General features: G+C 35.3%; 1 protein-coding gene and 1 pseudogene across 1 annotated transcript; both read right to left on the bottom strand.

Moving 5' to 3' along the window:
• Positions 1-1,208: 1,208 nt before the first annotated feature.
• Positions 1,209-6,524, bottom strand: LOC122820942 (annotated as a pseudogene).
• Positions 6,525-7,153: 629 nt separating this feature from the next.
• LOC122820954 (serine protease FAM111A-like) lies at positions 7,154-14,125 on the bottom strand. Its single transcript, XM_044098703.1, has 6 exons — positions 14,060-14,125; positions 13,907-13,939; positions 11,673-11,750; positions 11,482-11,544; positions 10,387-10,440; positions 7,154-10,294 (listed from the first exon to the last, which is right to left on the bottom strand). The coding sequence occupies exons 3-6, from the start codon at positions 11,739-11,741 to the stop codon at positions 8,594-8,596; spliced, it is 1,887 nt and encodes a 628-aa protein (XP_043954638.1). The 5' UTR covers positions 11,742-11,750; positions 13,907-13,939; positions 14,060-14,125; the 3' UTR covers positions 7,154-8,593.
• Between the last annotated feature and the right edge of the window lie 1,404 nt (positions 14,126-15,529).

Here is a 15,529-nt window from a genome sequence, read left to right as displayed (position 1 = left end):
CAGCCTTGTCCACTTGATGGCGCTGTTGAGTCGAAGATATTACTTAAAGTGTTGGAATGAAAAATCTCAACTGTTTCTTAAAGGTTCTGATATTTTCTGTTGTTCTGCAGGATTTGAAAAATGTCAAGATTGATTGGAGGGAATTATTACATTTATCTGGACACTTTATATGAAATTTAGATCATATGAAAGAAAAAAAAGCCTAATTTTTCATAAGAGAAATAAGAGCATCTATCTTATATGTTGGACTGTTTTTCTGGTGTCACTGAGAGGAAAGTGACCTGCTGCACATGTTACCTTCTGTTTGCTTGTATTGCAACACCTGAACACACGTGAAGCTTTTAGCACCGGTTCCTTCTAGTTAGCGTGTTTATCTTGGTTCTGTTTGTTAAAAAATTTCTGAATTAATAACTAAGCAGTGACAATTTACCAATAAAAGGAGCAAATCTGTTACCTAAAGCCGAACTTCAGACAATATGGACATCAAGTCTTTTCAAGCATTTCTGAGATCATTTTCAAACTTTTCCAGTGCCACATTTGGAGATAAAAACAATAGAAATGATCTAAATAATACAGTTTAAATTCACTATTTTATATTTTATTACTTATTACTGTTGTCAACAGCATCTTGTTGTGATTTTCTCCATTCTGAAGCAGGGACAAGATAAATTAAAATACAACAAAATTTAGTAATTGAAGCTAAAATCAAGTTCTAGATATTTTGCAGTTATTTTTCTGAAAATATATTAAAAAACAATCAACGTGTCGCTGTACAAAATCTATGTGAATATCTACCCTGTCACAATTATATTTCTACAACTGTGAAATATTTTCACTTCCACTTGAACTGCAGCAGCTCCGAAAACAGTTAAAATGATTTATATAAAACTTTACTTCTTTGAAAGCAGCACAGACCAGCTGTAGTACTCAGATCCTCCACCAGAGGGCAGAATGAAGGGTTATAATTAGACTCAGCAGTAAAGAAACATCAGAAATAATCTGTTCTGTTCTGAGACAACACTGGATTAAATCTGGAGTTTATGGGATTATTTCTGTGTGAAAGATTCACAGTTTTAACTAACGACTGTTCCTCTAAAGATGTTCTGGTTACTGAAAGTCCAAAGGAAACCTCTGGAAAATCTTCAGAAAACCTGGAAGAATGAATTGTTGCTGTGCAAATAAAATAATCTAGTATTTATTTCAAAAAGTGGAAGTCATTATATTATTTATTTTGCTTTTGCAGTAACATGACAGAAACATCAGTAATAAAACATTACAGAAACCAAGACATGTTCATTTAAAGTACAGAGTTTGAAACCTGATTATTAACTCAAAACAGCTGAAGGCACATTCAAAGTAATTCAATAAAAAACATTATTACAATAATGTAGTCAAATGACATACAATACAATTTAATAATCATTATAATAGAAAGCACTCAGTCAGTTAATCATACCTTAACATTTAAGAAAAGTTTGATCTGATTGCTTCCTGTTGTTAAACTTTATACATCACATATTAATCTGGATCCTGGAGAGATCTCTGGATTATTATAAAACAGAACCAAAACATTTATTTAAATGGATCAGAATAGTCAGAGCAAAGAAAATATTTGTTACAACACATTTCTACTTGATTAATAATAATAATTCAGTTCCAGAAAACATCCAACATTCAGATTAAATTTAATAAAACTATTATTTCAGAACACGTGTCAAACTCAAGGCCCGGAGACTTTATTGCAGATTTTTATCAAATATTGTCAAAAACTTTCTGACTTGTACTAAACTGGTGCTTCAACCTTAACTGATGTCAGATTATAGTCCATGATCCAAATAAAAAAAAAAATCACATTTACTGTAAAAAATAAGCCTAAATGTTGCAAATATTTCCAAATTAGTGCCACAAACACTTTGATTTTTATTGCAAAAAATCATAAAATCCTGGAGGGACTGAAAAGATGTTCAGTGATATTTAATTTTAAGAATGTATTGATATTTTAACAGTTGAACAGGTTTTATCAATACTTTCTGAACCCAAAGCAAAATGAGTTTTACCCCCGTTTTATAAAATAACAAAAGCAGAACCAATATTTGTAAAGGAAATTCAGAAATGTGCTGCTAAATGTTTGTTTATAACTGTAACCAATATGTTATGTCTTGTGATGTTTAATTTCTCTTGACATCTAATTTGAACTTGTCTCCATTTCCTCCTCAGGAATAAATTGTTCTCCTGTTTCATCTGTTCTCTGATTCTCCACACAGAGTCTGATCTTTAGTTTGTTTCAGTCCAACAGATTCAAGGATCCCAGTAAGGTACATATTCCCCTCTGCTTCCTCCTGAATTCTCTTCAACAAATCCTCTCTACCAGCTTTATGGAGTTCTTCCAGAAGCTTTCTGAATACATCAAGCAGCGGGTAGCAATACTCCATAACACTGTGACCAGGAATAACCTTGTTAAAGAAAAATCCACCAGAGTGCAAACCAAACACCCGTCCAGAAGCATCAAACACTGGGGAGCCAGAGGAGCCAAGATACATGAAGGTGTTGTAGGTCACACGGATATCTGAGTAGAGACTTGTTTTGATCTGATAATTAGTTGAGCAGACAATAAAAGATTTAAAGTACTCTAAAGTCTCCTTGACCTTCTGCTCCCTGTCCTCTTTACTGATGATACATGTAATGTCCATTTTCTTCACTCCTCCTGCTGGATGACCAATAATACAAGCCCCACTATCACCACCTGGCATTGGACCAAATATCTTCAGGAGACCTGGGGGTTTTTCCTTTAGCTCTTGTAGATCAGGGATTTGGATGAGCTCTAACAGAGCAAAATCTAAATCATGAGTTCTACAAACTAGTTCAGCCTGATATTTTATCCCTGGTTTATCTTTCTTTTCAAAGTTGAACTCTGCAGTAATATTCAAATAGTTCCTCCAGTTATTTATTTTCTCCCAGGGTTTAAACAAGTGGGCATTGGTTAGAACAAAGTTGTCAAACAGAACAAAACCTGTGCCCTTAACAGTTTTCTTTGATTCAGTTAAACCTGAATTATTCTTCTCCTCTATCATCAAAAGACAAATGGACTTGCTGAGCTCCAGCAGCTCTCTCACAGTGTGAACTTCACTAAAGGAATTCTGGATCTTTCCAAAGTTCTCCTTTTTCAGTTTCAGGGTTTCCTCAAAGGAACGACCAGGAAATCTCATCTCCATCCATTCTTTCAGTTTTGGGAACTGCTTTCGCAGAAGGTCATTGATCTCTTCATGGTTGATATTTTCAGAACCTAATTCTTCCATTGCTGTCTTTATGCTGACACGTTTCTCTGCTGCAAGCTTTAGTACTGATGTCGTTTCACTCTTCATCTGTCCACTAGTTGGTGCAGATACTTTTGCCTCCTGCTCCTCATGGTTGGTCTGTTGTGTTGGGTCTTGCTTTTTCAGTTTTTCTTTGGGAGGAAGATTACACATCTTGAATTTTTTCCCATCCAGCTCGTCAACTACTCCTGTATGTTTTCTAAGGTCTCTGGTCTCGTTATCAGACAAATAAAAGTCTGTGAGATCATCAACAAAGCGACCGTCCCGTCTTAAAGCTTCTTCCACTGTTTCGGTTTTGCCTTCACAACTTTTTCTCCCGTAAACACAGAAATACTTACAATTTGGAGGAATGTTTTTTTTATATATAAATACCATATCTCCTTTAGTTTTGCTTTTTTCCCCCAACTCTTTATCTATGAAAAAGACAGAGTAGTTTTCCTTTGGTAAAACTCTGAGCTCTTTTTGTTTTTTCTCTACGGCTGTATCCATTATTTTTATTGTCAGACACTGGTTTTCCTCAACAAGACAACAAGGAAAATGTGTTGCAACAATAGAGAAATCATTCCCTTCTCCCACCTCAATGATGATGTTTTCTTCAGATACTATTTTCTCATTGGCTTTTACTTTTCTTTTTTCAATGTTGTCATTAAATCTTTTTTGTGATTTATCCATTTCGCTTTGTAGTTCTTTGCTGTACAGTGATTGTATCGCCTGAAGCACAGTGCGTGGTTTTGTACAGTCAATAGTGTATTTCTGGGAATCTGAACCAAATTTGACTGTGAAGCTATGTAGATGGTTATCCTGCTGTAGATAAAATAGAGTATGAAAAATGAATGATAATAGTAGATTAATGCAGTGAAATAATGCAAACATTATGTAGGAAATTACAAAAAGCTCAAACCTCTGAAGTTGCAATTTCTTCCATGTCTTCTGTCTTCACTTTTTTTGAATTCATCTGCAGCAAAAGAAACAAAGTAAGTCGCATTATTCTGTCACATTAAAAAATGTATTTAATGTAAATTAATGGAGTTCAATTTGTTTCACAATTATTCAATCAAAAAAAACAAAAAACAACTAATCTCTAATCAAATCTTTTGGTACTGTAATGATTTTTTTTTAACAAAAAAAAAATGTAAAACAATTTTTGTCTCATGAAGTAAAAAAGTTATTTGCAAAACAAACTTCTATTTGCACGTCAGAAATCTTTGGTTGCACTTTTCTTTTCTTTTTTTTTGGGTTACGTTTATCAAACTTTTGTTTGTGAATTAACGTTTCTTAACACTTTTAATGTAAAGTGGACAAATTTTATGGTCTTTAGTACAAGTTTTAATGCAACTTTGCATTAAAAGTGTGATAATTTACTGAATGACACTTCATGACAAGTCATAAATATTCATAAAGACTCCTTCATGTTCATAACAGGCGTTACGTCATGTTTATGATCATGTTTATGATCATGTTTATGAACATGTTATGTCAGTCATATGCAAACCCTGTCAAATAAAGTGTTACCTCTCTATGAAGTTATCTAACATTTTTACACAGGCTATAAGTGAAAGATAATGATCATTAATCAGTGATTAAAGAAGGTTGTCATCAACTTGGATCTTACAGATTCAGTCTTGATAGTAGGTGTTCCCTCTATATGGTTTTCTTTTGAAGTTTTCTTCATTTTCCTGCCATCACAGAGATGAAGTTATCATGTTGAGGGTGTTTTATATAAGCTGCTTCAATAACTAATATAAGAGAAAATGACTCACCTGTTGCTTGCAGTAAACCAACCAATTCTGGAGACTCTGCCTGTGCAAGGTATGCACATGTACATTAAAATCAATGTTTAGAAGGTGTAATAAACTGGATGATGATAAAACATTTAAAATAATTTTCTACCTTTGATGTAAAATAAAATTTATCCTGGAAAACTAGAAGCAGCAGTCCAGAACTAAATGAGATAGTACATCTGAGGATGAATCTGAAAAGTGAAAATATGTATATACTGCAGAAAACTGAAAAAACAATACAGTGTCTGTATTTTACCTGGCAGAGCCTGTTTAGGCAGCCATAGAGCTAATCATCAGATTAAAGATATTTACCCACAAAATATATGCTGTTAACAAAAATACCAGTGAACAAATATTATGTATTATTATGTATTTACTCTCAACACTCTGCTTGTTTATGTGAAGGTTAGTGGAGATGGTTGGTTGTTTGAAACTTCCACAAGTCTACTACCACAAATAATCTACAAAAAACTAAAACACAGGACAAGATTTTATTGTCCATCAAAGCAGAAATTTTCCTTTAGCTCTCCAATCATTAAACATTCATACAATCCCAATGTCAACAATTTGTGCATAGAATAAAACACTTTGCATGACAAAGGTACATTTCTATGTTCCCACCTGGCTGAGTTTATCCAGCACACACCCACTTCCTCTGGTCAAACAGTTGCGGTGAGTCACTGTAAATGTGCAGTTCCTGCCAATCTTCTCAAAGGCGGGAAGAGATTAAAAGAAAGTACATATCTCAATTCTTTAATTCTGATTTAAAAATAGAAATAAAAAGGGCCTATGTTCTCATGCACCCTCAAGTAATAGATAAAAAATATTTTTATACCAAATAGTAACCTACTCAAAACTGTAGTTTTTATGTGTTGTTGCTAGTTTTTCAATTTTGTGCGAAATGTTCTGGTTCCCCAAGTAAAAAATCCAGGAATTAGCTGACAGATTAATGTCAGGCACAAAAAGTTGAAAAGAAAACCAAAATGCGTCGAAGCAAAAATTTTAAGTAGCTTTTTCATACTTATTTTACAACTGAAGACAATTAATTTTTAAGATATTTAAATACGTTTTTAGGCCATCTCTTCTAAAGACATTTATTCTACAGCATGCTCTATTCTGATAGTCACAAACAAGAGAATTCATCAAAACTTTTCTATGAATGTTAAGAAATGTGTCTTACCTCAACTTCCCTCGATGAGCTCTGTACCATCCAGGAAGTGAATGATACCTATATTACACACCTTTCTGTCCCTTTCATTTATGACAATAATTACTGGAACAATTTACAACACCGGGCTAGCAGAGCTGCTGCTAACCTTACAGGCAGGAAACACGCTGTAAGGAAGGCAGCAGTTCCCGCACAAATATCCCCTGCACTACGGCATCACCAGCAGGACAAACATGTCAGAATTGCGGGAGTTCCATTACAGAAAACAACCATTCCCTCTTGTGGAACATTTATGCACTGCTTTACAATAAGTTTAAGGAAAATATATTGCTTAAATGGGAAAATCCTTCCTTTAATCCACGGTAAAAATCACATCATGAACCTGCAGCTCACATTATTCTCTAAAACTTTAACTATTTTTTATTGTGGTGCAAAAAGTAATTATTACATTTTAAAACAAAAACTCTGCATTTCTTTGTTATTTTATGGAACCAACAGTAAGACAATAGTAATGCAAAGCCTACTATGAGTTTACAGACAACTGACAGTCTGCATCAATGGATGATTAATTCTAAGCACAATATTTTCCTCCTTTAATGCAGTATGCACTTTGTAGACTTTACAGACTTTTAAAAAAATAAGAAAACTGAGTTAGTTTCTGTTCTATGTTTTGTTTAGATTCATGTTGAAATAAAAAAAAAATTGTATTGGTGTGATTTTTATTACTTTTTATTTTTATTATTTTTGCTGCTGCAGGATTTACAGCAGCTTTTACTTAAAATTAAAGTGAATAATTTATGCTACTCTTTTTTTGTGAAAGCAAAGTATTTCAATCCAAACTTGGATTTTTAATATTTATACCAAAAAATGTACGAGACATTTGATTAGAAGCCGTCAGTAATCTGACCGGTTTCATATTTATTTGTTGAAAAAGATAAAATGCTTTCCCTTTAAATGACAGAACAGTAAAATGGAAATCAAAACCTAATGAACAATGAAAATAAAAATCAATGGGTTACAAGGGTTTAAAATGATCTGAATATGTAAAAACAAACCAGTCCATAATGTAGAGTGATATCATCTTAGGAATACAATCAGAAACTCATGAGCTCTGTAACCGTAGTGAAGATTTATGAAAACTGATAACATTTCATTCAATCGCTGAAGAAAAATACAACCTAGTTGGGAATAAATGAAGTGTTTTATACCCCTGAAAACATAATTTCTATGAGATTTGAAACACTTCCATCAGGTGTGTCTGAAACATGCAGATTAGTGAGCAACTTCAGCTGGTTGTGTTCAATGCAATGATTGCAACTAAGGAATGAATGTAGACAATGTTTACATGACATGATTAAACAAAGAAAAACAATAAAACCACAGAATAATGCACAGAGAAAACCACTAACACCTTCTCACCCAATGACTGATGGAGAATGGCACCAGCAACCTGAACCCCAACAACCCCAATTCAGTCAACTAGCAATATGTTGATCAAATTACCATGAAAAAAAAATAACCATTCAATTTTGGTCAGCAAAACAACAGATGCAGATGTAATCTTTGGTATAACTTTCAACAGTCAAAAGAAAACAGAAGACAATGTACTTTATTGATACTGAAATTGAGACATTATTGGGCAGCAGCAGCATGACAAACACAAAGTTTGCAGAAGAACATGAAATCATGTCCGCTGTTTAGTGAGGTAATTTTCTTTTTCTTCAGGGGCAATTAAACCAATTTTACTTGCCCCTGTTTAGAGAGACCCAACAACCTGTTGTGCATCAAGGCAAGAAACACGAGGACAAGCGTCTCTAATCTGGACAGAGACCATGGTGTTATGGTGACCAGTCCAATGAACGGCGTAGATAGACACCTCAGAGACGATGTAGGGACAGAAGGCTGTAGGCAATTGATTTATTGATGGAGGAGCATATAATCTTTAACTGATTTATTGTTTCTTGTGAAAAATCTGTTAGTGGACCAGGAGGTAAGAAAATATGCCCAATAACTTCGTCCAGGTCCTGGACTCAAATCTTGACTGAACCTTTATAAGTGGAGTTGGATGGTCTGTCCACACATTTTCAGCTTTCTTTCTAATAATGTAAGTTTGGATAAGAGTCACATCTTCATATCCAAGATGTTAATGTGTAAATGGTTGTTTTATTTGTCTCTGAAATGGACTGGCAGCCTAATCACTATCGTCTGTGACTGCAGGAATTTAGCAGGTCTAGCAAATATATATCGATACGTTAGTCTGATTAAATTTCTGAATCTTGAGAAAGTTAAAGATGTAGGTCAAAAATGTTTTAACCTGAATTGTAGCATTTCTAGTTGGCCTGATCTACATCCATTGGCTCAACCTGGAGGATCTTTTGAAGGTAGTCGTTCTCAGACACTGCCTCCTTAACCTCCTTCAACATCTGATCATTTCCACTTTCCTTCAGATTAATCACAAACTTTTCAAATATAGCGAGCAGAAGATGGGCGTACTCAATAATGCGGTCGCCATGACCATATCCTCCAGTGTGAATCCCAAAAATTTGGCCATGAGCATCAAACACTGGAGAGCCAGAAGCTCCGTGATACATGAAAGTGTTGTAAGCAGCCACCTTTTCTGCTTTTTCTCCACCCATCATTATATCGTCAATGCCTTGCTTTTTGAGTTCAGATACTTTTTCTAGGATGACCTTTTGGTCTTTGTATTTAGCCAAATTATCCATGACAGCCTCTCTTCTCTTTTCTGGCTCAATGATGCATGTAGGATCAATTTTCTTCACACTTCCTGCAGGGTGTCCAATAAGACAGGCCTCTCCACTTCCAGGAAGTGGACCAAATCTGTTCAGCAGCCCTGGTGGTACTTTTACATTGTCTGGTTTGGATTTGTGTTTTTTGCCATCAGGATTCAACTGAAGTACAGCAAAATCCAGCTCAACGTCAATGTCTATAAATGTTTTCTCAGCAGAGAAGTAAAAGTAATTTGACTCTGGCTCAGGTTCATCATAGTTAAACAGAGCATAGACCTCTATGTGATCCAGCAGTTTCTTTCCTTGATAACACCCTTTAAACAGGTGTGCACTGGTCAGGATTAACCTGTCAAACAGCACAAAGCCTGTTCCCTGTGAAACATTAGAAACAACGACTTTACAGACAGATTTGCCCATTTTGAGCAACTTCTCAAGTCTATGAACTTCACTGAAAGACTGTTGGATCTTTCCAAACTTCTCACTCCCGAGGTGCAGAGCTTTCTCATACGCATCACCAGGGAACCTGTTCTCCATCCATTCCTTCAGATCTGGAAACTGCTGACGCAGAAGTTCATAGATCTCTTCAGTGGAGCAGCCACTGTTAACTGGCTCTTCCATTGCTTTTTTAACACTTTTCCCACTGATACGAGCAACATCTCGGATGTAGGCCATTGGGTTTTCAACATTTTCCCATTTATTCAGCGGAAGGCGTATCTTGAACTTCTTATGGTGGAGGCTATCAACTTTCTGTGTGCGCAGAGTGAGGCGTTTGGGCTTCTTATTATCAGACAACTTGAATTCTCCAAGATTGTCAAGGAATCGGCCATCTTGCTTCAGAGCCTCTTCCACTGTCATCCCCTTTTCCCCATAAACGCAGAGAAACTTGAACTTTTTGATGATTTTGTTTCTGAAAAGCTCCTTTGTTTTGGTTTTCAGACCCCCAACGGTGTCAATGTAGAAGACAGAATAATTGTCTTTTGGATGTATGGTTTTGTCATGCTGCTCCTGAATGTTTTCAATCTTTTCTGATATATAGTGATGTAAAATCACTGTCTTCCCATCATCAATACAAGAACAAGGGAAATGTGTCGGAACCACAAATTCCTTGTCCTCTTCACCCAACTGAATGATGATGCTCTCATCTGCACACTCCATCATCTTCTCAGTTGTGCCCAGACTGGATCTAATTGCGTCCAGGACTGTACGCGGTTGATCACAGTAGATGGTGAACTCTGTACTTTCTGTTGGAGTGAATTTTACATTGAAATGATGGGAATGTGTAACCTGCAAGAAATCACAGTGAGGACATTCAACTCTGACTCATTACAGAAATTAGGTTCAACACTTGACTGTTTTTGCAAAGGATAGAAACTAACCAGAGAATCACTTCCATTCTCTTTCTTCACTCTCATGGGTGTTGGTGTAGGAGTCTAGAAAAAAAAGTAAAGCAAAAGGAATTGGAGTTATTTCAATCTCCTAAATCTGTCTTGATTTATTTCTGCTTCATTTTTCACAATTGATCAGAATTTAGGAATTTTAAGATGTCCATCTCAGTCGCTGACAAATAAAAAGACAACAAAAAAACAGATGAATAGTTGTGTTTGCATTCACCATATAATTGTGCAATTTGACATTTTGAAAATAAAGTTTTAGCACTAGAGTCAGATGGATTTTTCAGCTGTATCAAAATTGTTTTTTTTTTCTCACAAAACTGCAATAGAAACGTTTTTTTTCTGCATCACATGATCAACAACCAGATGAGAAGCACAACCTGGAAACAATGTCGTACTTATGGAAAAACCAAATTTAACAAAGTATTAAAGGCAACAACAATTGGGTACCTCTCTCCTCCCCACATGTATATAAACTTATTTACAATGTTTTCAAAAATTAGTGTCAGATTACACAACAGTATTAAAACATCTTCATAAAGAATTAGAAATAAAGTATTAGTTCATTTTTGTAAATATGTGCTTGCATTTATACACAGTTTGTTTGCAGAAGGTGTTTCCCATAAGCAAACAATGCCTAACGGTCTTTTTGTCCTGAACACAATAAGCGGACATGGCACAGGATGTTCCTAAAAGCAGACACTTTGAGGTACCGACCCATTAAGAACACTGGGACTGAACTACTGTGTTTCCATAGATACAGGTAAACCACTGGATTTTATAATTTATGATTTGGTCACGATTGCCCCATTGGAACAACAGAGGGAGGAAATAAAAGACCTAAAGTGTGGAGTGTATTCTAGATAAATTTAGCTCAATTCAGTTTCTTTATATTCTCAACAAATATCTAGACCACTTTCTAAGACAAGAGAAATCAAGCAGATCACAGACAGATTGAAATTTGTCTACATACTTTCTAATAATACAATGCAGCCAAATTCAGTTTATTAAGTTATGGTTAGGTGCTAAAAAGTTAGAAGGAGGTACATTATATTCATTCCTTATGAACTTGCAGCTCACCTGGGACTTTCCTCCACCTTGTTCCTTTTTTCCTGGCGTTTTGAAGGAACTGCCAGGAACATCCTGTTAAAAGAAGGCAAATGTATAACGACTGCAGAAACTTTTAAAAGTACAACTCCCAAAGTCAAGGTCATAAATACTAAGCACCGAATAAATAAACAACAGCTTCGTTAAACCAGTATCTTACTGACATTTTCCTTCCCAAAGAAGCTTCTGATGTCTGCCATGTTTTCTGAAGTCTTTCGTTTTTTGGGAGCCATTTTGATCGGCTGTGACAACGACAAAGACAGAACTGTTAAAAACAACCTGAATTAGGAGAAGACACTCCCCTTTTTCTACAGAATTTGCAACAGACATGAAAAAGCAAAGCAGTATTTTTACTTCATAAACAAGCAAGCAGGGTTTCCCCCAGAAAACTTGCTAAGCCCGGTGGTCAGAGCGCCGAGGCGGTCCGCCTGTGGTCCACCGTGTTTTTGTATTAAAAGATGTTAAGTAGACAGGAAAAGTAAAAATATTACTGGGTAATTACATGTTATGTAACGACATCACCAGTGGAACAATATTTAAACCCACAACAAGTCCTGTTGCTAAAACAAATAAAAAAACACAATTAAAATTAATATTAATTATTTGCACTTTTGTCTCATCCAAATTAAGTCAGCCACTCCATAAGGCCCCCAGGCTTCAGGGGCCCCATAAGTGCTAATATTTTAACACAGATCACAGATACATAAATGTAATATTTGTCCTGAAAGCTACTACAAGTTATTCCTGCGGTTCACATAGAGCTGCACAACCAGAGCTAACACAGTGGGGTTTAAACTCTTACCTTGATCAAAACAGAAACATAATTTCTCAGGGGTTTGATGTAAATATTCATACAGGTCATCTAGCTGCTGCAGCGCGAGGCAACGTGCAGTGGTGTGATTGGTCCAGCTTTAAATGCATCTTCCATAAGCATATCTATTAGGAATAAATCTGCTTCGCCAGTGAAACGCTCAGAGCAACAGAGACGCTTGCAATCCGGCTTAAAAAAAATTTAAAATAGCAATTTTTTTATTTATTATTATTTTCCTAAAAACATAAACAAGAACGGCTTAGCCTGGCGGTGGGGCTTGTAAAGCATGACGGGCCACCAGGCCAATGATATACTGGGTATAAAAAATGACATGCATCACATGGGAAGTCAAGTTTCCCTGCTGAGCTGAAGGTTATACAACAATACTTTTGGAAGGTAACTATTAAAATTATTTGCTTTTAGTGTGACTTTGAATATTGCAGAAGCAGGAATTACCTGATTGGGTTGCACACAGTTTAATGCATCATCTATTAAACTAGTTTTATAAACTCGCCAGGCTTATGATATACATGTCCCTGATATTATTAAAATAGGCTTCCATTTAATAACAAACCAGACATAGAAAATATGAACAAAGCTACATTTGATCAAACATGTCCAGTATTCAGACAGTGATTTATAATAAATAGAAGAACTAACTCTTGGGTATGATGAAATATTACGACCATTGTAAGTTTGGGGGAGATAAATAATTGGCCAAAACAGAGTATATTTACACACACACACACACACACACACACACACACACACACACACACACACAAAGTATGTAAGAAATTCAATCTGCTAAAAATACTAAACAAAGGCTATTTCCATTTCATTTTCCCCATGCACAACACCTTCAATGTTATCCATCTTAAAATGCTGCAAAAAATAAAAAATAAATAAAAATACAGCAAATAAAACAATTTGTCAAAATTTATGAACCTAATTAAATCTAAATTTGCAGAGATTTGAAAATCATCAGGATTTATACAAAAAGGGTAAACTTATTCTTTCAAATGTACAAATAAAATTAAAGTGGTCTTTTAAAACTGTATTAGTGGAGAAAAAAAACTAATGGAAAAAAAACATCCTCAAAAGCTCTGAAGGGGATGTGTGACTCAAACAGCTCACATGATCAGCTTTTGAGTCATACAGGGAGGGTTTAAGCTCGCAGTAAGAGCGGGAATTAATCTCCTATTAGCACCTTAAAGCACCCCGATAAGGGCGTTATAACTTAGTAAGGAGTCTACTTGCCATATAAAACACTGAAACTGATTTTAATTTTTTCCCCTACTAGAATGAATGACTCATACATCTAAAGTTGCATTTTACAGGGGGGTTTGAACTAACTATCCAAAAATGTATTAATGTTCTTCCTTTTACTGTAACTCCAAAGGAAGCTACAGATCAGAAGCTAATTCGATGCTATCCTTCCTGTTTCATAACTTCACACCACTGAGTGTATAAGCAATTAATTAAATCAATAACAGTTCGCCATTTACATAAATTATATAATTTTTCCGTTTTAAATTTAACATTACTTTTTTTTACCATGTTGTTAAACACTTGACCATTACTCACGAAGCTTTTCTGCCCGTGGAAACTGTTGTTCACCTTAGATGTACAATGAAAAGTGAGAAAAATACCATAAACAGCCGGAAGGAAGGATACCGACAGTGGAGGAAGAGAGGTCCGGGAGGATTTATGATTGTTAACCGACAGACACTAACCCACCAGTGGGTGTTCAGTCCCGCTGTGGCTCCTCTCTCTGCCCTCTCTCCTACGACACTGACCATCAGGAATGAGGTGCTTGGGGATTTATAAAATGGCGCCGTGTGTTCAGCGCCAATCGGCGACTACTACGTAGTTATATGGTGCATTCAACTACAACTAGGAATTCTAAAACTAAAACGAACAAACATCAATTTTAAATCAAAATTTTACATGATCAGTTTACAGGTTGTTTTTTTAGTTTGCTGGTTTCATGTATGTTCAGCAAAGCTAATTTCCCCCATACCGTCAAGTTAGAGATGCGAATCCATGTTGTGGTAAGTTTCCTGTTTCTGATTTTGTTTGAACTCAACCTGGAATGGTTGCCTTCCAGTCCACAAAAACTTTCAGGAGTAATTTCACTTTTTTGATAGATTCATAAGATTGTTCGACAAAACTGTAAGTTTAACTCCATGCATTTTATATCACATACACTTCGAAAATATTTCAGAATGATCAATGTCGGATTTAGGAGGCGTTTTGGCGATTAAGGATTTCATTTAACAAAACTGACTTAAAACTTTCAAATCGACCGCTTGCCTTTTTCAGAGTAGCCTACTCATTGTCTGAGTTGATGGTTTAGGACAACCCAATAATAATTTACCTATGAAATAAACTTAGAAGGACAATATAGAAATAAAAAATGAAATCCAAATGACACATTTAAAACAACCAGACCTGAAAAGATAATCAGCTTTTAGGAGTAACCAGAACTATTTTAACAGAATTCCTTACGCTGTGCAAAGAGCTTTAGATAAATAAAGCAGAAACTCATAACTGGAGTCAAACAATCAGCAAAGGGTATGTAAATAAAACCCAATTAAACCTAGATAATACAAGATGAATTAATGTTTCATTTAAACAAAGCCTGATTGCAAGAAGCAGTTTAAAAACACTGGATCTGTGCCTGAAGTTTCCTTTGTGTTGGCAGCAGCTTGGTTTTGCAGCAACCTCTGAAGTTAAAGTTGCAGCCCAGAGAACTAACCCTGCAGGATTTAAAGAACAATTATATTTGAAAAAAACAAAAACAAAACAGAAATAAAGAGCTAGAAAAGATGTCTAGTGAAGAGAGGATTTTCTTTTCATTTTCTACCTCATAAAAGATTTATTGTCCTAATGTTAAGAGAAACTTTGTTTTGTCACTGTTCCAATGTCTCTAAACAAAAATGCTGATTGTGATAATGAAGTAATTCGTTAAGTATGTTTGGTAAAATTTCATCCCAAGTATTTTGGATCCTTTGAATATATGAAGCTTATTAAAAGTATAGCTAAAGGCGAAACTGGCCGTGTGTTTACATGGTATCGCATCGATCCCAAAATTCCCGTTATCGCCTCTTTAAAATACTGTGGTTAGTTTATAAATCACTGAATGGTTTATCACCACAATACATTAAAGATTTGCTGCTGTTGTATCAACCTTCCAGAACTCTCAGG

The sequence above is a fragment of the Gambusia affinis genome, linkage group LG18 (genome assembly GCF_019740435.1).
Source record: "Gambusia affinis linkage group LG18, SWU_Gaff_1.0, whole genome shotgun sequence".
Lineage (NCBI taxonomy): Eukaryota > Metazoa > Chordata > Actinopteri > Cyprinodontiformes > Poeciliidae > Gambusia > Gambusia affinis.
This window is presented reverse-complemented; position numbering and strand designations above follow the sequence as displayed.